Source organism: Thamnophis sirtalis, unplaced genomic scaffold, assembly GCF_051295495.1.
Source record: "Thamnophis sirtalis isolate CommonGarterSnake01/CBP01778 unplaced genomic scaffold, rThaSir2_p1.2 scaffold_12, whole genome shotgun sequence".
Taxonomy (NCBI): Eukaryota; Metazoa; Chordata; class Lepidosauria; order Squamata; family Natricidae; genus Thamnophis; species Thamnophis sirtalis.
Window position 1 is genome coordinate 58,412,565 of NW_028261392.1, and position 12,735 is coordinate 58,425,299.

Below are 12,735 nucleotides of genomic sequence, written 5' to 3' on the forward strand. Positions count from 1 at the left end.
TAGAAATGAGAAGAGAAATGAAGAGATGAACTAGGTATCATGTGCTAGATCTCTCTTCTCCCAACAGCAGTGATTGGGACCACAAACCAGACTTGGAGGAAAAAGACCCATCAAATGCCCCTCTTGCCCAAACCCCTTAACCTTTTAGTCCAGAGCTAAAATATCATAGCTGAGGATATCAAGGACTGCCAAAAAGTTTTGCACAATACCTGTGCTAAGACATACCACCCACATCCTGAACCCACCAAATGTCAACCACAAGCACAATGAATAATATCTCCATTCCATTAATCATAATAACCAGATAATGATTTGACAGTGAAAGGGTATGATGAAAATGTAAGTAGATATCTGTTCTGACCCCCCTCGTCCCACACCAAAACACTCCAAGCCAAAGATACTTTACGGAATTTATTCACAGACAGACAGGTCCTTGGCAGCAAACCGGCACACATAAGCTGGGGCAGCAATCCAGCACAGATAAGCCCTGGCAGCAATCCAGCCTGCCAAGCTCACAATACTGTTCATCCAACATTGACTTCCGCAAAAGGGGTGTGTGCACAAGTAGTCCTTTTATATAGTTTGGAGAGGAGCCTAATGACCACCAGCTGAGTGCAATTACCTCCTGTAATTGCATAATTGTTCCTTACGCCTATTAGCTCTCCGGTGCTGGGCATCCAGGAACAACTCACTGCTGACGTCCAGATCACACGCCCTTATCTCCTCCCCACTGGTCAAAGGCTCAGGTGCCTCCTGTTGGCCAACCAGCCTCTCTGCACCCTGCTCAGAGTCAGAACCCTGTCCAGGGTCCTCCACATCCTCCAAAGCCGATTCATAGGGCCCCTCTCTGTCGGAGTCTGGTGGCAGCTCCAACGGCTCCTGCTGGGCCACAACAGATACCGCAGGCCAACTCACAGTTGTCATGGTGACCATGAGATTTTCCCCCACCCCCAGTAAGCAAATTGAAACCTTACAGCTTATTAAAAAAAAGTTATGAAACTAATTGCTGATTCCAGTTCCAAGCAGTGTCAAAGTAAAGAAACTGAAGTAGGGATGAAGTTGTATAACATGGAGGCCAGTAAAAAGCAATGCCCTAACTTTTTCCCTGGAGCCAAGTCTTGAACAAACAATAACTCACAAATTATCTAAACAACAACAACACCTGTTGTGGGATACCTGCAGAGTATCCCAGATGACAATCTCAACTCTACTTTCCTGCCACAGAGTTATAGCTGGTGCAACTCTTGAAAAAACAGGTGGTTACATCTCTGAGGGTGGAACAAAAGCTTGTCACAGTTATATCTGCTCTGACATCCAGGTTCAAGTAAGATTTCCAATCCAGCACAATTTTCTTCTTTGCCCGAAACTTTCTGCCCTTCAAATGTTCTTCCTTTCATCCCCTTTACAACCCCTGAGAGCTGTTAAAAGGCAAACACTGCCATCAAAGTTTATGATGCAGATGAAGCAACCTCTTTAAAATAGTTCCAAGTGCAGAATTTTCCCGGCCACAACAGAATCTTTACTATCACCTCTCCACACTACTGGTACTTGCCTTTCTCTGCCCTGTTGTGTCCCAGTGTAAAGAAGGTGGCAGAAATGAAGCTTACCTTTGCTAATATCTTCATATTCCAGCCAGAGCTGTTTTTGCACTTGCTTGTTAGGATACCAGATAGAGCAGGATTCCTCAAATCCATAGACAGCTTCCTGGATATAGTGGTTGCCAAAATGATCCAGCAGAGCCACAAAATCTCCCCGAGATGTTGCTCCATCCAGAGAATGGAGGGCATTACCAAATGCTGCAGAGAACACAAGTACAGCAAGGAAGAACTTAAGTGAGAGAGAAAAAGACAGAGAGGGTAGGCAGACAGACAGAAATACATGTTTCTACCCAGTGGTGGGTTTCAAAAAATTTTCGAACCTACTCTGTGGGTGTGGCCTCCTTTGTGGAAGTGGCTTGCCGGCCATGTGACCTGGTGGGAGTGGCTTTCCGGTCATGTGACCTGGTGGGAGTGGCTTGCCGGCCATGTGTTTGTTTTCTTTTTTTCTTTTTTTCCTTCTTTCTTTTCTTTCTTTCTTTCTTTCTTTCTTTCTTTCTTTCTTTCTTTCTTTCTTTCTCTCTCTCTCTCTTTCCTTCCTTTTGTCTCTCTGTCCCTTTTTCCTTTTTTTCTTTCATCTCTCTCTCTCACTTTTTCTTTCTTTTCCCTTTTTCTCTTTATTTCTTTTTTTTTTTTTTAGCAATAGCAGTAGACTTATATACCGCTTCATAGGCCTTTCAGGCCTCTCTAAGCGGTTTACAGAGAGTCAACATATTGCCCCCAACAATCTGGGTCCTCATTTTACCCACCTCGGAAGGATGGAAGGCTGAGTCAACCCTGAGCCGGTGAGATTTGAACCGCTGACCTGCTGATCTAGCAGTAGCCTGCAGTGCTGCATTTAACCACTGCGCCACCTTGGCTCTTTCTTCCTTCCTTTCTCTTTCTTTTTCTCTCTCTGTGTGAGTCTGTGTGTGTGTGTGTGTGTGTGTGTCAGTGGTGGGTTTCAAAATTTTTTGGAATCTCTTCTGTAGGTGTGTCCTGCTTTCTGGTGGAACCACTTCTAACCGGTTCGGTAGATTTGACGAACCGGTTCTACCGAACTGGTGTGAACTGGTAGGAACCCACCTCTGTTTCTACTGCATTTAAATGCTTCCATATGCTCACAAGCAGGTTAGTAATCCTTGCCCTCGCTAGTACCCAGCAGTCTGTATGTAAAAATGAGGTTAACTGTACTTAATAGAACTGATATTTAAACAAGGTTGGTGGCTATTTCCAAATGTTTCAGGACCGAATTCAGTGTGTAAAGGAGTAAATTGCCTTGTTTTAGCCTGATAAAAATGTTTAATTTCAGCAGCAAACTCTTAGTTGTTTGTGGGGTGATGAGGAAACAATAAGAATTGCTCACCCAAAAAAATTGTTATAGCATCAGTCCTCAAAAATTAAACTGTTACAAAATAAATATGGGACTAAGAAATTCCAGATAGCTTATGATTAAGATCAGGAATGATATAAATTGTTTAAAGTTAGCCTAGCAAGGAGGAGCTAAGTTCAATGTAAAGATGTTATCAATTTTCTATTCTTTTTTCCAATATATTTTAGACTGTTTTTGTTAAAGATTTATACCGTGTATGGGTTCTGGGAAGTCGGGGGAGGGAAGGCTGGGGGGGGGGAGGGGGGAGGGAGGGAGGCTTGACGAGGGGTGTTAGATTTTAATGTAACATGATTGCACATGTATACTGTCTTCTCTTATTTTTTCTTTAAAACTAAGATATGTTAAGTATATTGATATGGAAGCATAAATACCATCAACATAGACTGGAGTTTGCTCAGAAGCTGAAATACACCAATAAGAGGAAGAGTGGGAAACAGAGGAGAGAAGAAAGATGGGAAGAGAGGAATAGGAGAGAGGGTAAGGGGGGAAGATGAGGAGGATAAGGAGGAGTGGAATGAAGAGAGGGGAGAAGGAGAACGGAAGGGGAAGTAGAGTAGAAAAGGATGATGGAGGGAAGAAAGGAGATAGGAGAGAGGTAGAAGAAAGAGGTGTATGGAGAGCAGAAGAGCTAATAATGGGTTTTTATCTTTCTGGGCATTGATGACAAGAGGAACTGATGTAATTACTTCTTAATACAATAGGATATTGGCTATGTAATAGTATACATGTGATTATATGTTATGAAAATGGAAAATAAAAAAGTATATTATAAAAAAAATTGTTACCTTGATTGAATGATTGAAAAATGTTACATTTCTAAGGAACATTGTATATTGGGTTGCAAAGAAAATATCAACACTGTATAATGAATGCAATAGATACAGATTTTTCTCTATTAAAGTATTTCTTTCAATATTCAGATAAACTGTCTCTGCTCAGACATTTTTATTTAAAGTCGAGCTTCTAAGACCGAATACCTTGTGTGAAGCCACATGAACATCTGCAAAAATGCCATCCTATGTGATCTGCTAGTCTATTTCCTGATGTTTTTCATCAATCTTTTTTTGGGGGGGGAGGGGAAGCTTCAATATTTCTTAAAGGATAAAAAATTACATGCCCAACAGACAATATATGACATCACACTGTGTGCTCCTAGAGAAGATGAATATTTGCTTTATCTTATCTACATGTTTTAAGATGCATAGGAAAGTCAAAGGGCCGCAAATATTTAAGAAGGCAAATTTGACAGAACTCTGAATGCAGACCCCTAAAAATTTATACAATCTGCATTTTCAGCAAACTCATTTGCAATCTCCAGACTTCCACTGAACTCAGTTTTTCTGCTTTGATAATTTGAATTGTGCAGCATGATTTTCAATGGAAAGAACTGCAAGCTGTATGCAAAATGCATACCTTAGAATAAAATGCCATGGTTTTAGTATACAATATAAAACCGTAGTACACATGTAATTAATGTGCAAATGGTTTAGAATGGAATATTGAATATATGGAATTAGTATTCTCCAGATCTACTGGGATCATTAAATCACTAATCATTAAATTGCCATCCAACATTGGAATTAGAATTCAACAGATATTTTGGGTATGCAACCAGACAAATCTGTTCCCTTTTAACTCTTACATATGAAATTGCTGATGGCTCTGGGAAGTCCGGGGGGGGAGGGAGGTGGGGTCTTAGGGGGGAGATATAGTATGTGTTAGATTTTAAAGTAACGTGATTGCACTTGTATACTGTTGCTCTTCAATTCCAGTGTTAAAATAGGACAAGCTGAATATATTAATAGATAGTAGAAATACACCGAAGGGAGGAGTAGAGGGATAGAAGAAAGAGGGGTAGAGAGGGTGGGAGAGGGGATTGGAGGGAGGGTGAGAAGGAAGGGAGGGAGTGTACTGGGAGAGAGGTGTGGTAGAGGGGGAGGGGAAGTAGGGTAGAGGGGAATGATGGAGGGAAGCTGGAAAGTTGGAGGGGGGTGAAAGAAAGGGTGTATGGAGGGTCGAAGAGGTACATTGGGTTTCTATTTTTGGGGGTATTATTGACAAGAGGAATGGCTGTGTTTATTGTTTAATGTTATATGGCCCCGGTTCTGCACAGTATATATGTGACTGTACGAAAATGAAAATGGAAAATAAAAACACATTTAAAATTTACAATTAAAAAGTTAGAATGGCTGCCTTTTTGGCTGATGTCCCACCCCCCCTCTCCCCCACCCCCCACTCCTGCTGTGATACTATGGCCAATCTAAGTACTGGACATAACTTACACTGAGAGGTGGTCATTTGGTTTAACCGGACATGATACATGACAGAGCGAACTTTCCAATGTTGTAGCAAAGGATATCCAGAAATCTCACTGAAATTCACCATCCCTGTGGACGAAACCATGGGCAAAATAAGAAAGGCAAAGACACTCGGCATAAAACATTTGCAACGTAGTGGTATTCTAAATCTGACACGGAATCTGAATTGATTTCCCCGTTCAGCAGAATCCCAAGGGAAGTACATTTCTCACACTGAGCTATTTTAGCTTGGGGATGAAATGTTTGTTGAAATCACCTTACCCTGAATTTGAAGAGCCGAGGTGGCGCAGTGGGTAGAGTGCAGTACTGCAGGCCACTTCAGATGACTGCTATCTGCAGTTCAGCGGTTCAAATCTCACCGGCCCAGGGTTGACTCAGCCTTCCATCCTTCCGAGGTGGGTAAAATGAGGACCCGGATTGTTGTTGGGGGCAATATGCTGACTCTGTAAACCGCTTAGAGAGGGCTGAAAGCCCTATGAAGCGGTATATAAGTCTAACTGCTATTGCTATTGCTATTGCTAATTTATAAAGCAGATTCAGAAGAAATTATCTGTTTGATTTATTTTTCCTATGGATGTGGCAAAGAAGAGGTGGTGCATTATGGGTCTATCTCCCCATAGCCTGCCAGACCTCTCCCTGGGATTTCAGTACAGGTAGTCTTTGACTTACAACCATTAGTTTAGTCGCTGTTCAAAGCTGCAACGGCACTGGAAAAAGTGACTTCTGTCTGTTTTTCACACTTATGACCATTGCAGTGTCCCCATGGTCGTGTGATTTACATTCAGATGCTTGACAACTGGCTCATATTTATGACGGTTTGCGGTGTCCCAGGGTCATGTGATCACCTTTTGCGACCTTCTGACAAGCAAAGGTGGTGGGGAAGCCAGATTCATTTAACCACCGTGTTACTAACTTAATAAGTCCAGCGATTCACTTAACAACTGTGGCGAGAAGAATAGTTAAAATGGGGCAAAACTCACTTAACAACTTAAGCAATGGAAATGTTGGGTTCATTTGGGATCGTATGTCAAGGATTATCTGAACTTGCACACCGTCTACATGTTAAGACAGTGGTCTCCAACCTTGGCAACTTTAGCTGAGGAACTCTGGGAGTTGAAGTCCACAAGTCTTAAAGTTGCCAAGGTTGGAGACCACTGTGTTAAGATATCTGGGTATGAATCTATCCAAAGTGGAAGAGTCTTCTTTTACCATTTGTTCTTACAATGCTCCTCATCTGGATGGGACAGAACAGGAAATCCTCTAAACTGTCTCTTTTTAATAACCAGAACTAAGTGGTCTTGGGTCATTAGGCCCAATTACAAACCCAACCCAAATCAGAGCAGATATAACATTATCCAAAACCGAGTCAGCAGATAGAAATGAATCCTTCTCATATAGCTCAACTATAACTTCCCAGGTAACTTTACTTCAGTAGTCCAAGTTCTCCCAGGAGTTTCTGATATTAGCCTGAATTCTTCAGCTTAGTCCTATAAAATATGTTTTCTTAAGGTGCTCACTCACTGCAAGGCCTCTAAAGAAGATTCAGAGAACAACGAAATACTCTTGTTTCTTCATCCCTAATCCAATTTCCTTGCCCTTGACTGGAGAAGACAGTGGCTGTGATGGGAAAATACTAAATTCCCCCAGCCAAAGGAAACTATTGATTCAAAATTAAGAGGCCTTAGTTACAGCTAGCTAGCAGGCCATTCAAAATTAAAGTCCCCTTAATGAGTACAATGGGTACGCTTTTTAAAGCATTTAAAAACTATTTATTTATTAAACAAAAGTATATGGCTGCGACAAGCAAGAATGGAGAATGAATAACCATCAAAACTTAATACAAATATTCTTATTCTTCAGCCTTGATTCTATGAAATGCTCCTATTATCATTTCTATTGAAATTCAAAGCTGATGCATATTACTTTCTGCAGACATGAGGTCCTACTCATACTGATACACGTGCCTGTTTATTTATTTATTCGATTCAGAGGCTGCCTAATTTCTCAGCACCTCTTGGCATTTTACCTATAGCCATTAGATTATCAATGCTTCTTTATGGTGGGAAATTGCACACTGGAATCAACTTCTAGAAGAAAAAAATACAATCATACCTTCTGAGAGTCATATTCTCTACACTAGAGAGGTTTCCAGGACATTTCTTAGATTAGAGACTTGTGCTGATTAATATCAAAAACAAGAGTTTAAAATTATGTCTGTCTGTCTGTCTATCGGTCTGTCTGACCGACTACCGACTGATCGACCAACCTACCTACTTATCTGTTCTGACTCCCCTCGTCCCACACCAACACACACTCTGAGCCAAAGATAGGTTATGGCATTTAATTAACAGACAGACAGGTCCTTGGCAGCAAACCGGCACAGACAAGCTTGGGCAGCAATCCAGCACAGATAAGGCTTGGCAGCAATCCAGCCTGCCAAGCTCACCATAATGTTCTCCAACTTTTAGTCAATGCGTTGACTTCTACAAGAGGGGCGTGTGCACAAGCAGTCTTTTTATAGTCTGGAGAGGAGCCTAATGACCGCCAGCTGAGTGCAATTACCTTCTGTACTTGCACAACTGTTCCTGATGCCTATTAGCTCTTCGGTGCCAGGCATCCAGGAACAACTCACTGCTGACCTCAGGCTCACACTCCCTTGTCTCCTCCCCACTGGTCCAAGGCTCAGGTGCCTCCTGGTGGCCAACCAGCCTCTCTGCGCCTGCTCGGAGTCGGAACCCTGTCCAGGGTCCTCCACATCCTCCAGAGCCGACTCATAGGGCCCCTCGCTGTCGGAGTCTGGTGGCAGCTCCAACGGCTCCTGCTGGGCCACAACACTTACCTATCATCTCTCGCTCTCTCTTTCATCTCTCTCATTCATAGTTCTCAACTTACAACAGACTTTCCAAAACCTATCCTTTCTATTGACTGCTCCCTCCTATCTCTTTCCCATCCTGCCCCACCAGTTCCTCACAGGTATGATTGGTGCCACAGTAATAGGTGAAGAGAGGTTGTGGGATCCGATGGGGTATGAAGCAGGCCTGATTTTTTAAAAAAAAAAATGGGTTACAAGAAAGCCATGGAGATGATTAAATAAGCATTAAAAGATACTGATCTTCAGCATAACTTCAGCAACCCCCAGGTTACATCAACGCCTCAGCAAGCTGAGGGTAACACAACCTGCGTGTTATTTAAGTTATCCTATATCACCGATAGGACGTTTCCAGAGCACATTTTAATGTCGTATATTTTGCAATTATGGATCCCAGATGTAAAAAAACCCTTGTAATGCTTCAGTGCCTTTGTGCCTTCAAACTCTAGAACATGTTTTTCTAAGATATAATATTTAAGTGGAATTGCATTTTTAATTAATCTATCCTGGACTGGCACTCCAATCTGCATTATCAAAAAGTTTTCTTAAATGACTAGTATCCTGAACTCATCTCTTAATCGTTAAGTTTTGTACTTTGGTCGTAAAGCTACGTCATACCCAGATTTTTTTCTCCCAAGGAATTGTTTTATTGCCTCATAAGATATGAACAATACATTATAAAATAGAGGTATTAGCAGGGTACAGATGTATTTCTGCAATTCAAACAAGAAATTGTTAATACTATGATGGTTTAAATAATTAATTTATTAGATAAATTAAATTTTCAAATGTAAGAAGAAAAAGTTTACATCAATCTTAAATATAATTTATAACATGTTAAAAGAAAAAAAAGGAACTGCTTGGAAAAGTAGGTAAGTAGTTGATTTCTAACTTCACTCTTTTTTATACTTTGACTGGTTTGAAGTATTTTATAAACATGTGGATCTTTTCAGAATCCACATGCTTGTATTTGCCTTGCTGCCTGATGTATTGTATACTGTAAATGAAAAACATTCTTGCTTGAATTTGGTTAAAATTCTGTTGTGGATGTATGCTATTAGTTTTGTCATTGTTGCGTGTTCTCCAAGTTTAAACTCCCAATCAGATATCATCAGTGTTGTATTTTTCTTTCAATATTGGACAAAATTTATCCTCATATCCATAAGCAAATATCTCAGTAAATTATATTTCTTCTCAATATATTCTGAAATTATCTATTAAAATTGTAATTTCATTTGAAATGTAATTTCTAAAATTCTATGAATGATATTCCTTTTTTTTCCCTTACATGTCTACCATATTTGTTAAAATATGCCTTCTGTTTCATGGTATTTTCAAAGATTTTTTTAATTGAAGCACATCATACTGTGAATTGGTTGTTTGAACTTACATTGCATTGATTTTGCACTATAATCAAGATACTATTATTACTATATGGGTTTATTTATTAAAAACAAGCATCAAAATATTTCAATAGAGTTTACAATCAAATAATAGAGCCGAGGTGGCGCAGTGGTTAGAGTGCCGTACTGCAGCCGACTTCAGCTGACTGTTATCTGCAGTTCAGCAGTTCAAATCTCACCGGCTCAAGGTTGACTCAGCCTTCCATCCTTCCGAGGTGGGTGAAATGAGGACCCAGACTGTGGGGGCGATATGCTGACTCTGTAAACCGCTTAGAGAGGGCTGAAAGCTCTATGAAGCGGTATATAAGTCTAACTGCTATTGCTATTGCTAAATATATGTGGTACAAGGCAAGTTCTAACATAAATTCTAACTTAGAATCTGGTTTCAATTTTTTTTTTGTCTGGGAAAAAAACCACATTTGACCTGAAGTCAACATTCTTGTATCAAATTTTTTTTATCATATTCTGAGAAAAATGAATAGTGGTTCTATTTCCATGAACCATTTATAAATTTGACCACATTCCAATAATATATAAATCATCCCCCTGCAATTGTTTTTGGTTAATTTTCTTCAGATCCTTTGAGACTATACTTATTTCTTAGACTTTTATACATCTTGTATCTGAGCCAAAGAAAGCAACAATTTGCTGCACAATAAATAATTGTGTCCAGTTTCCCAGGCACAATAGTTCAAACTGCAAACTGGCCAACATACTTACTAATTAAATGCTCCCTCAGAGAGCAAAAAACCCGAAGAACGGGTATGAAGGAGGCAAATGTATGAAAGAAGGCTTCAAAAAATAGTGAGGTTTTTTTTGTCTTGGAGGATTAGACAAAGAAGACAGGACAATCTATGGTAATTATACCAAAGAAATGTCTATAGGTGCTTTTCAGTAATTAAAAATAGCTTGGAAAGATTTTTCTCCCTGTCTTAATATACTAAGTCTCTAGTGCCTCACTGCAAATCTGGCTATGAAGTCAATCATAGAGCCGATGTGGTGCAGTGGTTAGGGTGCAGTACTGCAGGCCACTTCAGCTGACTGTTATCTGCAGTTCGGCGGTTCAAATCTCACCGGCTCAAGGTCGACTCAGCCTTCCATCCTTCCGAGGTGGGTGAAATGAGGACCCAGATTGTTGGGGGCAAGTTGCTGACTCAATTTGCTAAAAAAATCTGTAAACCGCTTAGAGAGGGCTGAAAGCCCTATGAAGCGGTATATAAGTCTAATAAATAAATAAATAAATAAATAAATAAATAAATAAATAAATAAATAAATAAAATCACAAGACATTGCCATATAGTGTTAATTTTTCGATTAATTGCATTTTAATGAGCATTTTTATATGTGCTACAATGGGAAAAAAATCACAATCTTAGTTGAAGCCATGGGACGTGGATACAGATAGTTAGAAATCTCAGAACATGTGCAGGAGTGACAAAGGAAGCTCCACCAAGTTTTTATAGTTGACTTAGGTGAGAAGATAAAGAGAGGTTCACCAAATCCTCAGACAACACAATGCCGGGAGGGATTGCTAATACCGCCGAAGACAGGCTCAGTATTCAAAATTGAACACTTGTAGGCCCTTCCCTACAAAATACTGTTCAATGATGAAAAGTATCAATTTCTGCATTTTGGGCAATACAAGATAAGTGGCATCTAGCTCAACAGTAGTGTTTCTGGGCGGGATCTTTGTAGACCATTAATTAAACACGAGTCAGCACAAAGATGTCTTAGACTGTATGAAAAGTGTTGTGGCCCGGCAGGAGCCGTTGGAGCTGCCGCCAGACTCCGACAGCGAGGGGTCTTATGAGTCGGCCTTGGAGGAGGTGGAGGACACTGGACAGGGTGTCGACTCCGAGCAGGGCGAGGACAGACTGGTTGGCCACCAGGTGGCGGCAGAGCATTGGATCAAAGGGAATGTTCTGGAAAACATTTGGGAGTTGTTTCAGGATGCACGCAGGCGAAGGGCTAGATGATTGTGCTTAGCTGATGCTGATTCAGATCCTCTCCTGAGTATAAAAGAGACTGTTTGTGCCACGCCCTGGTTGCAGGAGTCAACGTTCTCGTACCTGTTCACAAATCAAGAGAAACCAACTTGGAGAAGTAGGTTTGCTGGAATAAGCCTGTTTGCAGTGCTGCGTTTGTTTATAGGACTTTTATCTCTTTGTTTATTTTGGGCTTGAAGCCAATGAAAGCTTGGACTGATTAAAACATTCTTTTGTACATCTGTTTTGGCTTTCGTTCCTGGATGGAGAAGGGGGGGGTCAGAACAGAAAAGTATAATGTTGAAATCATGGGGGAATGATAGTTCCACTATGTGCAGTGGCTGTTATACCACACCTGGAATACCTGCCCAAACACCTGTCCAGTTTTGGTCACCACAATACAAGAAAGATACTGAGGAACTGAAAGTGTGCAGAGAGGAGCAACCAAGACAATAAACTGCTAGGAGGAAAAAATCTTATGAAAAACAGTTAAAGAATTGGGCATGTTCAACCTAAAGAAGAAAAAACCTAGGGAGGACAAAATACAAGTCTTCTAATACTTTTGGATTTATTCTCCACAAGCCTGCAGATAGGGCAAAGCCAAATTGGTGGGAACTTTACAGAGACAGTTCCAAACTAAAAATAAGGAGGAATTTTCTGATCATGAGTGTCATCAATCAATGGAACAACCTGCCTCCTAGGTTGTATTAATCCATCACTGTTGTGGCCCAGCAGGAGCCGTTGGAGCTGCCACCAGACTCCGACAGTGAGGGGCCCTATGAGTCGGCTCTGGAGGATGTGGAGGACCCTGGACCGGGTTCCGACTCTGAGCAGGGTGCAGAGAGGCTGGTTGGCCACCAGGAGGCTCCTGAGCCTTGGACCAGTGGGGGAGGAGACAATGGAGAGTGATCCAGACGCCAGTAGTGAGTTGTTCCTGGATGCCTGTCACCGAAGAGCTAATAGGCGTCAGGAACAGTTGCGCAGTTACAGGAGGTAATTGCACTCAGCTGGTGGTCATTAGGCTCCTCTCCAGACTATAAAAAAGACTGCTTGTGCACATGCCCCTCTTGCAGAAGTCAACGCAGGAATTAATGTCGGAGAACATGATTGTGAGCTTGGCAGGCTGGATTGCTGCCAAGCCTTATCTGTGCTGGATTGCTGCCCAAGCTTGTCTGTGCCTGTTTGCTGCCAAG

General features: G+C 41.2%; 1 protein-coding gene across 2 annotated transcripts in view; it reads right to left on the reverse strand.

Annotated features, from left to right (window-relative positions):
* ASTN1 (astrotactin 1) overlaps positions 1-12,735 on the reverse strand; it is a 289,142-nt gene that overhangs the window by 51,417 nt on the left and 224,990 nt on the right. For both annotated transcript variants that reach the window (XM_087726796.1, XM_087726795.1), the window contains exons 15-16: positions 5,250-5,354; positions 1,608-1,796 (exon numbers count right to left, since the gene is read on the reverse strand). In XM_087726796.1, coding sequence (XP_087582922.1) covers positions 1,608-1,796; positions 5,250-5,354 — 294 coding nt within the window. The remainder of the gene's footprint in view (positions 1-1,607; positions 1,797-5,249; positions 5,355-12,735) is intronic.